This window comes from Oryza sativa, chromosome 2 (genome assembly GCF_034140825.1).
Source record: "Oryza sativa Japonica Group chromosome 2, ASM3414082v1".
Classification (NCBI taxonomy): domain Eukaryota; kingdom Viridiplantae; phylum Streptophyta; class Magnoliopsida; order Poales; family Poaceae; genus Oryza; species Oryza sativa.
This window is the reverse complement of record NC_089036.1, coordinates 12444924-12462263: the sequence shown is the minus strand read 5'-3', so window position 1 is coordinate 12462263 and position 17340 is coordinate 12444924. Positions and strand designations below refer to the sequence as shown.

Sequence of the window (17340 nt, the reverse complement as noted above, 5' to 3'; positions counted from 1 at the left end):
CCCTCCGTCCTAAAATATAAAAAGTTTTATGTGGATGAGACACATCTTATAATTATAATTTCGTAATTAGGTATTCCAAATTAGTTACATGGTATATCAAAATTCATAGGCTTTTATTGCTATTTGTATTTTGGAAAAATTGTAAGAGCGTGCGGTCAGACAGCTTTTAAGATGTAGGCTACTTAGCATGTTATTTTATCTTCTAAATATAGACTAATATAAAAAGTACGAGTTCATCAAATACCTGTCTTTCCTAACCCTTAGATCTATTCATCCAATGGCTTATATCAAAAGTTGGATCACCCCAGCAATTAGCGATCCGCGTCCTCCCGCTCCACTTCGTGTAAAATTAGCGTCGGTTAACAAAAAGGGAAAAAGAACAATGCTTTTCTCCACCCCGACTGCTCCCAACGAGACCTCCATTACGTCTCTCGCCGCCGTCGACGGCCTCCACTGTACCGCTGCCATTTTCTCCCTCTTCACCGCTCGCCCTACCCTTTGTCCCGCCTCCTCGCGTGCTTGCGCTGCCGGCATCAGAGGCCGGAGAGCGTGGGGTCGCCGTTGGCCACTTCCCCGCTCTTCCCCTTCGTCGCTGCATCACCGTCCACCATCACCGTACGTGCATGCGGAGATCAACCTCACCGCCCTCCCCAGACCTCTCTTCGGCGAGGTGCATGGACTCATCGCTCATCCCGGCTCTCCCTGAGCTGTGGAATCGTCGTCAGTCCGCCACGCCCGACGACTTCCTGGTCACCGCCACGAGGGACCTCCATATCTAGCATTTGGAAACAGCGGTTCGTTCAATTTCTACTATTCGGTTTACTCCTTTTCTTGGTTCTATTTGATTGTAACTTGAACAATCAACCAATGAAGTAAATTCTTTTATGTACATACGTGTGAAGAATCTACTATGAGTGTATTGTGCCCTGCGGGGTGTTGATGAATTGCCGTTGAGGGAGGGATGGTCTAAGATAATCAGTTCACACCCTTTAATTTGGTTGTTCACTTGCTTTCAGGTGACATAAAGCTACCGACATTGTGACCTATTTGCATCTCCCATTTTTTAGGTATTTAGAATTCACCATAGATGTAAAGTATTTAAGGGGACATCACGAATGCAGGCGATATGCTCTTCTTCCATGGAGAGATCTTCAATTATCGAGCTGAAGATGCAGATGGATATGTTCAAGATCAAGGGCAGCTACTTCAATAAATCATGCATCTTCTCTCTTAGCAACTTAAACACTACCATATCTTAGCTAAGGTAATTACCTGAATCAGCTAAGATTTCGAAAAATCATATATATGGCAGTTCCTTCATATTTATCACCCTTTTTTGTTTTTGTGGAATATTGTTCTTTGATTACCCTGCTTTCGAATAGAAGGAAATGATGTTTGCTAATATTATAATTTCATTTTTAAAAATGGCTATTAAAGAAATTAAAAAAAATGTGTACTTATACTACTCAATTTCTTCTCTGGTCTTTAACCTTGCCAATTTGGCATGTGTAATTTTTTTTTTACAAAATCAGTCTTGCATAGCTACATCTGTGTCTAACGTAAGACTGACTAGGAAATTATTCATGTCTTCAGGCATGTTATCAAGAGTGAATATATATTGATGAAACAAGTTGATCTGCAGATCAAGGTGAAGGAGAGGGTACTCTTTTAATTGAGGCAAAAACATTGTTTGGTTGTTCAGTCAGGTCCCAGATGAATTTGAGACGATATCGTCTCTTTTCAGTTCATTCTTTAGTTTACATTCTTTAAGAATTGCACTGTGAATAATTTTGGTTTTCTATATCTGATGCATTACAGTTTCATGCGGTGCGATCTGAGATGATATGAATATGCACAACATCTTTTGACTTGCTGACTGGTACAACTTAAATTGCAATTGGAATGAATGAATAGTCCAAACACTATTGCCTTTCTGACAAGAGTCCTCTTTTGCTCCTAGATTTTTTTTCTTCCTTGGATTGGATTGCTGCCAGAATTTTTTTACCTTGGATGGACTCATCGCAACCCCAAGCTGGATTTTGCATGCTGTCCTTTATAAGTTGGACAAAGTGCTACAATGCGTGCTGTAAACTGTGAAAAAGTCTCATATTTTCTTTATGTTCCCCCCGTACCTAGCTGCTTGCTTCCGTATTTTGTCATGTTTACAAACTACTGTCTTTGTACATGATGAAACACAAATTCTTAGCCATTTCCATGTATTTATTCTTAACCACTTTTGATATTACTCATGTTTACAAATTGCTGCTATCTTAACTTATTATTAGACCATGTTCCGTCAGCACTATTACCACCAAAACTCCATAGTTTTAGACTGGTGGCTTCAGAATTTGCCTTCAAAAACTCGATTGTTTCTTGTTGCGATATTGTAAAGTTAGCACAATCTGTGAAATTGTTCATGTCAACTGACATCCTGTTTAGACGATCCTATAGTAATTTTGAAATGTGTTTGACTATACAATCTACATTATATTTTTGCATCATATTGGTGTTTTCAAATCCTATGAATTCTAGAGCTCTGTATCTAGAACCTAGGCAATGTGAATTCTAGACCTCTATTCGAAAAGTTGGCAAAATTTGAAATCCAACTTCTCCTATAGTTTAGCACATACTCTACACATTAGCAAAGTGTGATCTACAGCTACCCATGGAATTCACGTGCAGTCAGCACACATATGCCTATAACAGTTAACATGAGATTAATTGCCACGCTTCAAATTATTTTCCTCCAATTCAAAATAATTGAAATGTTATATGTGTTTATGTTCTCCTTCCAATGCTCTGCCTGCACCATGGTTCTCTCCTTTCACTCTTTTGTACAACAGCGTGGCTATTGTTTGTTTGTTAAAAAGCTCACCATATATTTGTTGAGATGCTCTATGAATATTTGCTCCAAACAGCCGTTGATATTTGCTCCAAACAACCGTTGCTTCACTACCAGGCACCTACAATGGACATCACTATTAGGGCCTCCACACCAATATCATCAACAAGCTCGGGTAAATTGTCTTGCTGCTGATGTCAACAAAGAGGTGTTATATTTCTACATGTTGTAGCTTTTATCTTACATTAACATGACATGCTACCATACTTTTATGTATGTTTGAACAACCTTTGTAATATTACTAATTTGAGCGCGTAGTGCAGAATGCAGTCCTTTTTCCTCTTTCTTTTTTTTCCCATTGAAGAAATATGTTCTCTGAAATATGAAGTTTCAGGAAACCTTCAAGGTGAAATTGTCCAACCTCCACATCAGACAATTATGCATGAAGTTCAAACCACTGTTTTTCTAGCATCAGGATGAGAAAAATGATTACTCCCATTCACCAAAAGACGCACAAGCATTCATTCAGTGAATAACCACTTTTAATAGTGAACTACCTAATGGGCACATCACCAACTGGTTAGCCTAACATATTTGATTATTTGAGACGGTTTTATTACATAATTCGTAGCACAAATGAACACCATCAACTGGTCATGGTCTTGATGTGTGGCTGGCATCAAGTAAATTGGTTATCAGTTATATCGTGTTTGGAATTTTGGAAAAAGTTGATAATTGATGTTATTAGTTACATTCTTCACATTCACATTAGTTCCTCGACGTTTTACATTTGTAAGATCCTTTTTGGTGTCCTTGGTTTTTGTCTAGAAATTAAATTGACATTGTTCTTCTGTCCATTATGTATTCTGGACGCTTTTAGGTGGTAGATAGCTAGATACTAAACAGAAACACAAGAAAGGTATTTTTACCAAGGAACGTGGAACATGCATTAAGTATATATGTTGCATATGCACTTAGCCCTTTTCATGGTGGCTCCCATCACGTATCTTGCTGATAATAGGTATTAAGAATGCATTTTTTGCAATACCGTAGTCAATATGGTAGTTTTTTCTCCATTTTATTTTGACCTAAAACTCAAAACTCAGTCATATGAATCCAAACTCTCCTATGATGCTTTTTTGACTTACATTTCAGTCTAACTTGTAATGATTACTGTAATTCAAAACTAAGAGATCAAGGCATCGAGCTGTCTTTTGTTCGTGTAGATGAAGGATGTTTGATGATTTGTATTATTTTCCAAGGCTGATGGTTTGTATTTGTATTAGACTGATGAAGACATGGCTAGCTAAATGTGTTCTCATCCTGAACCAGAAAGTTTAATGTGTTGTGATGATGATTTTGACAAGCAAGTAAAGGCACATATAGCTTGATAGATTTCTTGATCACTTTTGTTGCTCCCTATACCTGTGGTGATCAGCCTCCATGAGGAACTCCAAGTATTTAGCTTTTAATGAACACAAAATGCATTTTTCGAAAGTCTTTTAAGTTTCTTTGATACAACTGATTGTCACTCTACTTAATTCTACTGGTTATTTGTGAGTAACAATTGATAGTGCAATACATGAGTAAATCAAGTGTACACGTAAATCATTCGCAACATATATTTGCTTCCATATCATAGGCATTGTCTGATATGCGCTTGAGACATAAATTATCATTAGTAAACAAGAGTTGTGCTTGTGCTTTAGCATAGGCATATTACGGTGTTATGTTTTGCTTATTTTTGAAATTTATGAAATAACATAACTCAAATGAATTTTGATTGATTATGTTCTTCAATTTAATCCTTCAATATATGTCGACGTGCGTTGCACGTGCACGTTTACTAGTAATTCAAATGATGCACATATCGGAGTACATTAAGGGGGCGCAAGGGGCGGGCGAGGAGGGGTGCCACGTCAGGATTTCGCTACAGTATGTTCGGTGTGCGGGGTGGTCTTTTTGCGAAAAAGCCCTCCGGTTCACGCGTAATTCGTCCGCAGTCCCCCGTGAATAGTACTTGTGGGGTGTTATTTTCCGTAGAGTCCCTTCAAAAAGACGATTATTACATTATAAGTAAGGAAAGTACGCGCGTTAGGACCGCGCTGTAAAACTTAAAACTCGAGGGTTTTTTTCGCTAAACTGCCCGCACTAACCCAGACCCTAGCCGCCGCCGCCTGCATCCCCTCCCCGGCGCCGCTCCCGTCTCGCTCACTCCCTCTCCTGCCTTGCCTCGCGCCGCCACCGCCTCCCCCTCGCACCGCCGCCGAACGCCGCCGCCGCCCCTCCTCCCTCTCCCTCAGCCATCCTCCTCCTCCGCCGCCGGTCCACTCACCCCTAACCCTAGCCGCTGTCGCCCGCCTCCCCTCCTCCGCCACCGTCGTCGCCGTCGCCGCCGAGCGCCGCCACTTCCGCCTTCGCCTCGCGCCACCGCGTCCACATCTGCCTCGCCCTCGCGCCGCCGCTTCCACCTCCACCGACGCCGCCGTCGTGTCGCCGTCTCCGAGTGCCTTCACCTCTGCCTTCCCCTCGCTCCGACGCCTTTCCGCCGAGCGTGGGCTTCGAGGTGAACATGGAGAAAGCGAGGAGGCGAACACTCCTCTCCACCCCCGCCGACGCCGATGCCGACGCCGCCGCCGCCTCCCCATCGCGGTGCCACCTCCTGCTCTACCCGGCCGCCTCCGCCTCGCGCTGCCGCTGCTGTCGTCGCTGTCGATCGCCGTCTCCGGCTGGCTCACCTCCGCCAATGCCGAGCAGTGCCTCAACCTCTTCGGCCCCAACAAGCTCAAGGAGAAGAAGGTGACCCACCCAATCCGTAGTCTCTCTCCCAAGATTTAGTAGAGAAAAGTTTCTTGTTCTGTTTAGGAATCGATTCGATGGTGCAGAGTTTTTTTTTCATGTTTGTTTGTGTGTGTGTGTGTGCAGGAAAGCAAGTTCTTGAGGTTCTTGGGGTTCATGTCGAACCCGCTGTCCTGGGTCATGGAGGCCGCGGCGATCATGGCCATCGCTCTCGCCAATGGAGTAGTAAGTAGTAATGAATTTAATGAATCATGATGTTCCAGAGCATGGCATGTGAGGGATTGTGAGAGGTTTGATTGAATTGACGAGGGTTGATTTGTTTGGTGTTTTCAGGGAAGCTGCCGGGCTGGCAGGACTTCGTGGGCATCATCACACTGCTCATAATGAACTCCACAATCAGTTTCATTGAGGAGAACAATGCCGGCAATGCCACCGCCACTCTCATGGGCCGCCTCGCCCCAAGGGCCAAGGTGTGCAGCTGTGATGATTGTGTGTTGTGATCTCAAGCAATACTGACTTTTGCTTGTGGTTGATCTAGCGGACACAGAATCGAGCTCTCCTTGAGCAGCTTGCCACCATTGTCAACGATGACAAGGGGACGAATCGGCCACAACAGGGAGGCTAAGGGTCTCAGATCCTCCTTCCCCTTGTCTTTGCCGCGGTGTTCATCCCTTTCACAACAGAGAAAAAATTACCGGTTCAATCGGCGACAGCAATGGCCGCTCAACCTTGGTGGCAGTTCCTCGACCTGCTGCTTCCGCTGCTCGTAGCGGTCATGAGGCAGGTGGCTGGCGGCGTCCAAGCCCCATCCCCAAGGCTCTTCCCAGTGGCCATCTCGGTGAGTTACAGGAAGAAATCTCCTCTCATCCCCGATTCTTTACTGATGCAGCACGATCCCAGTTTGTATGGATTCTATTATTCACAGTATATGAGGATAATGGAGCTGCACAAAATGACTGATCCTTTATCGTGTTCGCACGATCAAAGGTTGCTTGTTTCTCTGGCTGTGGATAATTTTTTTTGTTTCATGAATGTGTTTACATCACTATGCACTGATAATTAAGAGGTGGCAAGACCGTGCTCAGAGGAGTTGCTTGGTTGTTCTTTGTTGCACAGAGTCATTTCTGATGAGCTTCAATTTTGCATGCAGTGAGGGTGGCCGGATTTCTGACCATGTTGCGCGGGAGAGATGGCAGCAGCGGCTGGAGCGATGTGATGGGGAACAAAGGAGGAGGCCAGCATCAGGTGGGACAGGAGGTTTGGGCCTTTTTATTTTTAATGAGGTGCAACCATCTGTCCATCTCACTCGTTGGTACAATTACAAGTTTTGCTTGATTTTCTTCACTGCTTATGACAGCTGAGATAAAAGCTCATCTGTGCAGCTTCATATTTCTGATGCAGGGGTAGGGTAGTTGTCTGGTTGTCCATGTTCTAATTTACCTCATTAGTGTTGTGCTAAATCGAAGGCGAGTTCCAGTAGTGCCATTATTCACGGTACATCCTTATATCTAATATCCCCTTCCTTCATCTCATCTAATTGCCCCCACCAAATCTCTATAATCATTTTTTTCACTGTTGCTGTTGCAGATCATTAGGAAAATAAATCAATGATGTACACAAAAGCTTGCAGGTTGGATGATACAGTAGCTTTTCCATTCATGTAACTACGTAATATTGTATTTGTGCAATTAAGATTGTTTATGTGCTTCTTTTTTCTGATGCAGTGCAACATTGCTGCCTTCCATGAAATGATTTCTTCCAAAAGAATGGAATGATAATGTCATCATTCAGCGTGCTGCATTTTTTCCACTGTATGTCTGTAGGACCCAAACTTCTTTTTTTTTAAAATGCTCAATCATCGGTGCAATTGTGTATCATATGTCAGATTGTTGCTGCAATTATGAATCATGTTACAAGCTATCTTGGTGGCCTTTTTAAGTTCATTAATTTCTTATTTCAGCGCTCTTAGTGGAGTTTACCAAGTCTCAAGTTGTTACATCGATCCCAGGATTTTTCTTTTGCATATGGTATTCTGCGAAGAAGCATTGGCTAGCAAACAATGTTTTGGGGATTGCTTTCTGCATTCAGTATGCTCTTGTCTTATCTTGAGATATAAGGTTAATGTGCATTATTGAAATGACTATGGTTCAAGAGCTTCACAAATATGTTCTGTTTTCCTCCCAAACTTCTTGGAGATAAACCTACTGATTCTCTTTATCTTACAGGGAATTGAGATGCTATCACTTGGATCATTCAAAACTGGTGCTATTCTCTTGGTATGGGTGGTTTGTACTGAACTGAAACTTATGTTTTCTGGCAGAAATCTTATTACTTTTTTTTCAACATTCTTCCATTAAAATCATTACTTAGTGGAGCATGACAATACAATTTGAATTATCTGACATTGTAGAATTTATGCTTGTCTTTCATTTGCCTATGAAATTAAAATCCGGTTATATTTGTAGAAACCATTGCACTGCTTGCTGTACTGTGTAAATCATTATTTATTTGTAACGCTTGTGTATCATGGGATTTCCCAAATCCGCTCCTACTCCTAGCCTCGCTCGCCGCGCCCATCATCATCTCCACTGGCGATGACACCGCGGCCTTCGATTCCACCATCGTGGGGCGGTCCATCAAAGGTATAATCGTGCCCGCAGTTTGGTGCACCATGGGCGGATTTGGGACTGCTGCTGCGTTTGCACGGGGATCGTAGCGCCGTTCTATATAGGGTTTAGGGCCTTTGGGGTGGTTTGGGGTTTTCGCTGTAAGATGCGTCTGATAGCATCTTGGTATTTTAGGTTTTCTTGGGGTTTAGTCATAGAATTGGGTTTTGGAGTGGGTTTGTGGAGGGGTGATTGGAAAGTTGCAACTCTTTTGCCGTGAATAAATCTGCAGTAACATGCCTTTCCTTTCACTTCAAAACCAATGCATTTCGGTAATGTCTCAAAATTTGTTTTGTATTTGGTGGTTTCGGCCTTTTTGGTTGAAGGATAAGTATTCCCGTTTTACGAAGTATACAGATGGATGATTTTTACCTGAATAACATCTCTTAATAGCTAGACCGTACCCACTTTGTTTCGATTAATCTCTGTGCTTGGTATGAACTTCTTTTCGTGTATAGTCCTTTTATTTACATATTCCTTTTAGCGCAACACTTGGATTTTCGTATGGTTCGCATATTTGTGTTGTTTCATAATCCCCTTGTAAGTTTGTATCTTCAAACTTTTATGGTTCCAATGTCCTATTATTATTTTTTTCTGTGTTTTTTTGACAGTCTTCTACATAACATGATGGTCTAATTGATTACTTATCAGCAGACAACATTGTTAAGTTAACTGACTGCATTTTGTTATTGGGAACTTCCATCAAGCTTATTATTAAGTATATGAAATTGTTAAGTTAACTTACTGTATTTTGTTATTAAACACCTCACTCTGAGTTTATTTATAGAATTTTCCAGTCTAAACATAGAAATCTCTTGCTCTAATTAGCGAAGATAGTTTTTGTTGTAATTTTGTTAGTTTGTTGTAAAATACACCATGAGGCAACTCTAAACTGTGTGGGAAGACCAAGAAGTAATACCATTTTCTTTTGATAAGGAACGTTCAGTGACTCAATTTTAACTAGGATTTTTTTTTTGCTTATGGAAAAATGTGTTCTATCAAATTGATTGTTGGTGTGACCTATTATTCGTTATAGGGGATGAAATTGTTACCAATGGGAAGGAAAAGTTTATTTTACCTCACAATTTATGGATCTGTGGTAAGTTCCATATGCCCACAGCTTTCTGGTATAAATTGTGTTGGCACACTCTTCAGGAAATTGCAATTAGTTCTGGTTACATAACATATCATTAGTATTCCGATGTTCAGGTAGGGGTTGGCTCCTATGCTGTACACTATTTCTCCACATTGGTTGCTTCTATTCTGGAAAATTTTGGTTTAAGTGAAGAGATGCACAACCCTGTAAGTTGGTCCTCTTGAATGTGTCAATGATATCAATTAACTGATCCATTTATTTACTTGACATGGTATATTTGCTTGCTGTCTGCTGGCTTATAATTTCTGCTCCATAAGGCAGAAAGCACATATAATCTATTGTTAAGGAAACATCTCGCAACGATCTACGGGGCGAGGTTGGAGTCCATCCACAGGAGGACGACGTGAGAGTGGCCGCAGCTGGAGCCAAGGCCAAAAAAGAAGCCGAAGCTGGTGGGAATGTCAGCGGCAAGCAGAGCACAGCCGGGTAGGGGAGGGGCGCCGTGGTCCTGCTGCATCCTGGTGAGCATCCACATCCTCTTTCTGATTCTGTGATTCATCTCTCTCACACACACCTACTTTGTCTCAAATTTGCTTGCATTAACCCTACCTTCTCTTCTACATCTGGATGAAACTCTTCTCTTGTTTTGTTTGTTCGTAGCCCCCAAAAGTCCAAGCTCGATCCGCCACTGCTAGGGTTAAATAAGATTCAATTCAACACGAAACACATCAAAATTATTCTGAAGCACAAGCCCCTTCACTCCCTCCACATGCGGTTCTTGTAGTTTAAAATGAACACAATGATTCATAGACTAAAATGAACAAATGGCAACGATCGCCATCTCTGAATCAATGGTAATTTACCCCTGAATGAATAATGCATGAATTTTCACTGCAATTTGAAGAAGTAATTTGTCTATGTTCTATTTTTGGCAATATAGTGCGTGCTTCGGAACTAGGGTCAACTACTATGTCGACTGTTGCTCGCACCTCCATTGACATCAATCTCATATCCAAGGTACACTGGGAATTAGGATTCTTGGCTTCATTAAGACTGAATTATGATTCTTGGCTTTGTTATGATTGAATTAGGATTCATCCAAGGTTATCTTCTTTAACAACATAAATCTTAGTTTCTTTCGATTTATTACTGTATGACGGCTGAATGTTGCCCATCTGCATCTTACAAAATCAACTCCATGAGTTCCTAACACACTATATTTTTTTTTCTGGAAAATGGGAGTTTGAAGATATAAGACTGCAGTGATATTGCTTGCTGATCCATCATGAGTTGACGACCTGGGAACCAATTTTCTTGCCAGAAACTCTGTACTATAGTTTTACAAAGTAGCATAAGGAAAAATTTAGGAGCTTCACATACTGGATGATTTTTTTAGTAGTTAGCATTTTGGTTATTGGCAGTCAATTTTTTTTAGTACAACTGGTAGCAGGAAGGGCTTTATATTTGGCACTATTATTCAGAAGATGCAAATCTCAATCTTCCATTTTACTGTACTGAATGTTTTCTTAAATGTTAAATACTTTAAATGGGACTGCAATGGGTAGTGATGGTTTCTTGATAGCCATAAGGAAAAGAGATGAAAATAATGAATTCATGCAGAGGTTTCAGTCAATTGCAAATAATATGAGTTTGGTTGACTTAAGATTGATGGTATGGTATGATGAGCCTCTGGTGATCTGATCATTTTCCTTTTTCATGTCAGGTTTGACACCTTTGGATTGCATACCAGAATTTTCCATGTTATTCAGCTCGCAATAATTCATCTTCAGGTAATATGACAGTAGTCCAGGTTTTTAGATGATTCGCAGCAAGGAGTGAAAATAAATTGATCAGCACTGCAACATTGATCTTTTTATGGGTTGTCGCTTTAGCTACCACTCTGCTTATTTGCAAGCTCGTGATATTCATACTTTGAAGTCCTTTCATATGATGCTAATTTCATATTCATTGGGAGCATAACATGGAATAAATTAATGGTCAAAGTATGTTATTGAACACCATGTAAAAAATATATCCCTTAAAAAATACATGCCTTCAGTAATAATAGGTTCCTTTATATCTCTTTCAGTGCACCCAATTCTTGAGCTTGAGATGTGCAACTAAACATTTTCAGAGTACAGATAAGATAGATATCAAGTTTGCATTGGCTAACTCTTTCATGAATTATGTGTTTGTGGAAATGGCAGGTATGGTTTACAACCATACACTGAGAGCACAAAACGATAAATATTATGTTTGCAACTTTGCATGACTAGCTGGTTCTTGGGTTGGGTATTTTTAAAATGGACTGTGTTGTCTATCACAAACTCTTTGTTTTACCTATTAACCATACAGATCATACATCTTATTAAGTTCTATTGCAAGCTGCCTAGCTGTATGAGAAAGGAATATATGGTCGTTGCATGCTAGAAGGATATTCTTTTCTTCATATATGAAGTAAGTGATATGGGCCTAACAGTGACAATTAGAGATGAGATTTCTATCATTCAAGCAACATGCTTTGGGGTTGTTCTCCATTTAAGAAAATTGAGGTTGTCTATAACTTGGGCAGTGTAAATATTGAAGCATCAATGACAGATATGCGCAATGGAACACCACCATCAGTTTTCTTCCGTTGCTTTGTATACCCTATACCATTTCTGAAGATCACTATAATACCAAACCAACTGCTAACATTTTCTTTATGAAACAGGCAACCATGCGGTCGGTGGAAAACAATTAGAGGTACAGTGTGGAGTGGTTTGCAATCCAGTTAGCAAGCTTATGCGCACTCAAGATGAAGGAAGGGGATGATGCAATTTGGAGCACCTCTTTCTGACCAGATGGACTCAATTTTCACGGGCTCAGAAACTAATGAAAAATTAGTTCATATGTATGTTGTGCAGGCAATAGCTGTCTCTTGAAAGGTTCTCACAGCCTTACAGATCAGTAGATCACAATGGGCAAGGTCAAGATTGGAAGGAAGTGAGAACATAACATGCATCTGATGAAGGAATTGACAGCAGGATAGACTGAGAATAAGCCGGTCCTTTTCTTTTCCCTTTGTTTGGACATAATATTGAAGAAGTGGGTATACATTTTTCAGAAGAATGTGAGCATAAATGTTGATTTATACAGTACTGAAAAACAATTACATAGAGTTTTTTTTTTTTGGGGGGGGGGGGGGTGGGGGGTGGGGGAGGACAATTACATAGAGTTGATTCATTTGTTAGTACGAAATTAGTAGTGCATACCTGAATTCTGAACATGAGCGGTCTCGACAATAAAAACTTGAGATCCTAACACCATTCTGGTCAATTGTTTAAATTTTATATTAGAAGTATATTGATATATTCAAATTTAATTTAAGATGAGCCCATTGTGCCGTGCGACAAGTGATGAAATTGGATATGCGTCATTGGGACCATAAGTGCTTACCATCCATACTGCAGAACTGCACTACCTTGCAGATGTTAAAGACCATCTGTATATGTGCCTATTACTACTAGAGACCACTAAGTATTAAGATGTCTATCTTATTAGCTGCAGTTTGCTTCTCTATGAGTGCCTGCTTTCTTATTTTTTTTAGCCAAAACTTGCTCATTCTTTCCTCCATCTACATCTCAACATCTGATGTTTTCCTAATCATCCACTGTCTCTTCACCATCATTCCACCCAGGCGGCGCGCCAACGGGCACTCCCTAGGCTCTAGTTTTAGGAAGAGTCTACGCACCGGGCGCCCGATGGGGGTGGGAAAAATCAGACACCCACGTCAGCATGACATCATCAGCATGCATGCAAAACTAATTAAAACTATTTTTTTCTCTTAAATTATTTATCCAAATCATGATCCAATTGCACGGTGCACCATTAAATTCATTGCAATTAAAATTTTAAAACAAAACCACACATGAATATATTCCGATGAAAAAAATAGCTTATTATTGAATTATTTTTAAATATTGCATGTTGTTCCACCAAGTATATTGGGATTGTTTCACTAAGTAGATCGAAAATATTTCAATCTTTTAAATCGGGCACTGTTTCACCTAATATAAAAACATTGTTTCAGCAAATAGCGAAGAATGTTTCAATTCACTGCAACATTTGATCCATATATACTGAAACATTATAAGTACACTAGGTGAAACATTTTTTGTGGAACAAAAAATAAAACGAATTCTCTTAATAGAGGGATTCTATAATATGTGGCTGATTCGTTGCAAAAGAATGTTTCCATTCACTGCAACATTAGATCTATACATAGTGAAACATTGTAGATCTATACATAGTAAAACATTGTGAGTGCACTAGGTGAAACATTTTTGGTGGAACAAAAAAAATGAAACAAATTCCCTTAATAGAGGGTTTCCAAAATATGTGGGTGATTTGTTGCAACGGAATATGTGGTGGAGACACGTGGCAAGTGGGCAGGGACACGTGGTGGGGCCCAGGGAGAGGCACGTGCGCGTTGTTAGGGGTGGGGAGCGCCCGATTTTGCTCACCCGCCGGTCGACTGATTCCCAGCATTCTCGCATATTTTATTCTAAGAGTGCAAAAGCTGTACATCATGTGTTACATGCAGGTTTGTTAGGGCGTTCACAATGGGATGAGGTGTCGTTCGGCCTCGAACGCACACGTTGGATGGGGGAGAGAAATCAGCGCCACTTGACAGGAAGGGCCCACCAATTCCTAGCGCGTGTGACTAGAGTTAGCCATCCGTTCTTGGCGCCGAGGCTGCGTGGGGCATAGATAGCATTGTGAATTTAGTCACTTGCATTGTGAATCAAGTGGCTTTTGGTGTTCTTGAGTCCAGCCCCAAGCCCAGGCGCAGCATTTGCCATGGCGCACTGTGAGTGCTCTTAGGGGTGGATACAGGATGATTTTAAAGGGGAAATTTAACTATTTGCCACTTTTAGGTTTGGCAATTAACCAAATACCCTTCTTAGATTTGCACTTAAGAATTTGCCATTGGAGAGAGAAGCTTTTGTAATTTTTTGCCACTTTCTGCACTGTTCAGTGCCACATATACATGCCAGCATGGACCAGGCACACGAAATGACTAATCTACCCTTGTTAGTAATGTCTGTAATATAAGCTGAGTCAGGAATAATATTTGGACAAATTGTTTTCGCGAATCAGTTGCATCGGTATGGATGCTGTTCACTTTTACGAGGTACTATATTAAAGACCGAGTACCTCCACATCAGTTAACAAATCAATATTTGAAGGAATAGATCCACTGAGATGGTTATAACAAACTTTCAAAACGATACTTAGATTGAGTTCTTTTGTTCACTTTCACAACTCATCTCTCTCGTTTTTCACGTGTACGTTTTTCAAGCTGCTAAACGGTATTCCAATTTGGCTGGTATTGTTGGGATGGTGCCACCTGGAGTGAGCTCGATTAAGGTGTACGATAGCATGGTTTGGAAATATTTCTCTCTTCATGTAAAACTGAGCAAAGAATTAGCGCATGACTAATTTAGTTTGAGTTTTAATAAATAAAGAATAGATTAATATATATTTTTAAAGTAACTTAATTTTATTTAAAAAGTTATTAAAGAAACGTGCGAAAAAAAATGAGGGAGTAGAACTCAGACCGGCGGAGGCCCTGGTTCCGGTTTTTTCCAGTCCAACCGCCGGTCCGGTCAGTCCTAATAAGTGTGAGTAGAAGTTAGAAAAAAGACATCCGAATGCCGCCTCAAAAAGTTAATGAACTGACTGTAACATGAATGGTGCCATTGATGTTGTTGCCTTATAAATTTAAAAGGGTAAAATGGGAAGATTGGGCAGGTTGCTGGTTTCTCTTGGTATCTTTCCAGTGAATGAATTATGACTAAGATTCAATGCGGACAGGCTTAGCAACTGAGAAACTTACCACTAGCTAGAAGGGGTAGGTTGGTCATTTTTCACGTTGGTCCATGTTGGCATGCACATGTGGCACTCCACAGGGCAAAAAGTGGCAAAAAGTTACAAAAGCTTCTCTCTCTAATGGCAAATTCTTAAGTACAATCTTAAGAAGGGTATTTGGTTAATTGTCAAATGTAAAAGTGGCAAATAGTTAAATTCCCCATTTTAAAGTGGGTATTGGAGACTTACATAGGAAAAATTCAGTAACATTAATAACAAATATTAAAAAGAAAGAAGAGAAGAACAAATATTAGAATCTAAAGAGAAAAGAGAAGAGGCTGATATTAGTAGAGAAAAATGAAGCCCTCATATATGTACCCACACTCGCTTTTATAAACACACATCATCTTTGAATATATCTTGAGATTAACGAAGTTATCACAAATGCATCACTTAAAAGAATAATTAGCCATAAATATGAGCACCGTGTCAAATCTAAAATTTGAATCCGGATAGACAAGTTTCACCTCCAGTAGCCTAATCAGTTAAGTTACGCTCACTCCTCGATAAATCTATTTTTATTAGGGAAAAGTCCGAATTACACCACTGAACTATTGCGTGAGTACGAATTACCTCCTCAGACCCAAAAACCAGACATCTTTCACTCTTAACTATCAGTTCTAGATGAAAAACCCCCTTAACTCAAACCGGAGTGGTTTAGCAATTCTTCTTTTTTTAAATCGATGGGTCCCACCTATCAGTCTCATCCTCTCTCTTTTTCCCCTCACCTCTCTGTCTCTCTCTCTTTCCTAATCCTCTCTCTCTTCTATTCTCGGCTCTCCCTCTCTCTATCTATCACTAAGCAGTCGGCGGAGAGGAAGCCGAGGATGGCGGCCGCGGGGAGGCGACTCGGAGCAGCGGTGGCGGGAGGGGACGGTTGAGGGGGAGCCCAGGACGGCGGCGGCGGGCGGGGACGGGGGAGGCAACTCAGAGCGGTGGCGGCAAGCGGGGATGGCAAAGAAGGAGCCGAGGACAGCGGCGGCGGGCGGGGACAGCGGCGAGGGAGTCGAGGACGGTGGCGATGGGCGGGGACAGGAGAGGCAAATCAAAGCGGTGGCGGGCAAGGACGGGGGAGGGAACTCGCGCGGAGCGGTAACGGCGAGCGGGAACGGCGGAGGGGGAGCTAAGGACGGCGGCAACGGGCGAGGACGACGGAGGCAGGCAAGGGACGACGGAGGGGGAGCCGAGGACGGCGGCGACGTGCAGGGATGGGAGAGGCAACTCGGAGTGGCGGTGGTGGGCGGCGACGATGACGAAGGCAACTTGGCATCGCGCCCATTTGCGTCAGTCGCTTCAGCCTCGTCATCTCCTTCACCACCGATGCCGCTGCGCGCCTTTCCCTTCGCACGGAGAGCCAGCCTCCCCCCTGCCGTCTACTCCATCACACCGTCGCCTGTCGACTGCTAGAACGAGGAAGAAAGGAAGAGGGGAGAGGGAGTGGCGCTGGCGGTGACTCAGGCCCGTGCAGGTGCTGGTGGTGTTGTCTGTGGCGATGGCCAGCTGCCACGCCGAGGTCCATCTCTATCGCCGCCTCCCAGCTCCTGTCCCGGCAGCTGTTCCCCTTCCCCCCGTGGCGCCGCAGTACCCTCACGCCCGCCGCCAAGCTCGACGCCCCTCAAGGCCGCAATGTCGTCCGCCTCGCCTCACTTTGCCTGCCTCAACAGAGAGAGAAAAGAGAGATGGGTGAGGTTGCCTTATTATTATTATTATTATTATTATTATTATTATTATTATTATTATTGGATTGGTCTGTCATGTAGACGCCACGTAGGACAAAACCGCTCTGAATTGAGTCAAGAGAGGTAATTCATCCAGTATTAATGGTTGAGGGTGAAAATATCTTGTTTTGTAGTTTAGGGAAGTAATTTATACTCTAGGAGAGTAATTCGGACTTCTCCCTTTTTATTACTGTCTCTTGCATACTTAAGCATTTTTTTTCTCTGTTAGAAGTTGGCTTTAGATTGTGTAGAACACTTGAATGAACTCTGTTCACAACAATCAAGAGTTTGAAAAAAAAAACGATC

General features: G+C 41.8%; 1 protein-coding gene across 8 annotated transcripts; it reads left to right on the top strand.

Annotated features, from left to right (window-relative positions):
- The first annotated feature begins 5037 nt into the window (after window positions 1-5037).
- Window positions 5038-12721, top strand: LOC4329138 (uncharacterized). 8 transcript variants are annotated; one of them, XM_066307771.1, is made up of 16 exons: window positions 5038-5641; window positions 5768-5866; window positions 5975-6479; window positions 6792-6924; window positions 7043-7135; window positions 7229-7271; window positions 7366-7452; window positions 7602-7728; window positions 7867-7917; window positions 9344-9406; window positions 9517-9609; window positions 9725-9924; window positions 10064-10257; window positions 10344-10420; window positions 11127-11193; window positions 12117-12721. In XM_066307771.1, exons 8-12 carry the CDS (start codon window positions 7666-7668, stop codon window positions 9746-9748), a joined length of 294 nt encoding a protein of 97 aa, XP_066163868.1. In that variant the 5' UTR covers window positions 5038-5641; window positions 5768-5866; window positions 5975-6479; window positions 6792-6924; window positions 7043-7135; window positions 7229-7271; window positions 7366-7452; window positions 7602-7665; the 3' UTR covers window positions 9749-9924; window positions 10064-10257; window positions 10344-10420; window positions 11127-11193; window positions 12117-12721. The 8 variants fall into 8 exon arrangements, with proteins under 8 accessions (XP_066163868.1, XP_066163865.1, XP_066163867.1 ...); XM_066307768.1 differs by having other exon boundaries at window positions 7602-7758; XM_066307764.1 differs by lacking the exon at window positions 10064-10257 and having other exon boundaries at window positions 5286-5641; window positions 5975-6111; window positions 6180-6479; window positions 7602-7758.
- Window positions 12722-17340: the final 4619 nt, after the last annotated feature.

Bases quoted from the DNA above. Each gene is read 5' to 3' on its own strand.
- LOC4329138 (XM_066307764.1), top strand. From the start codon at position 5,464: ATGCCGACGCCGCCGCCGCCTCCCCATCGCGGTGCCACCTCCTGCTCT. The intron at 5,642-5,767 runs GTGACCCACCCA...GTGTGTGTGCAG, and splicing joins ACAAGCTCAAGGAGAAGAAG to GAAAGCAAGTTCTTGAGGTT. The intron at 6,112-6,179 runs GTGTGCAGCTGT...TGGTTGATCTAG, and splicing joins GCCTCGCCCCAAGGGCCAAG to CGGACACAGAATCGAGCTCT.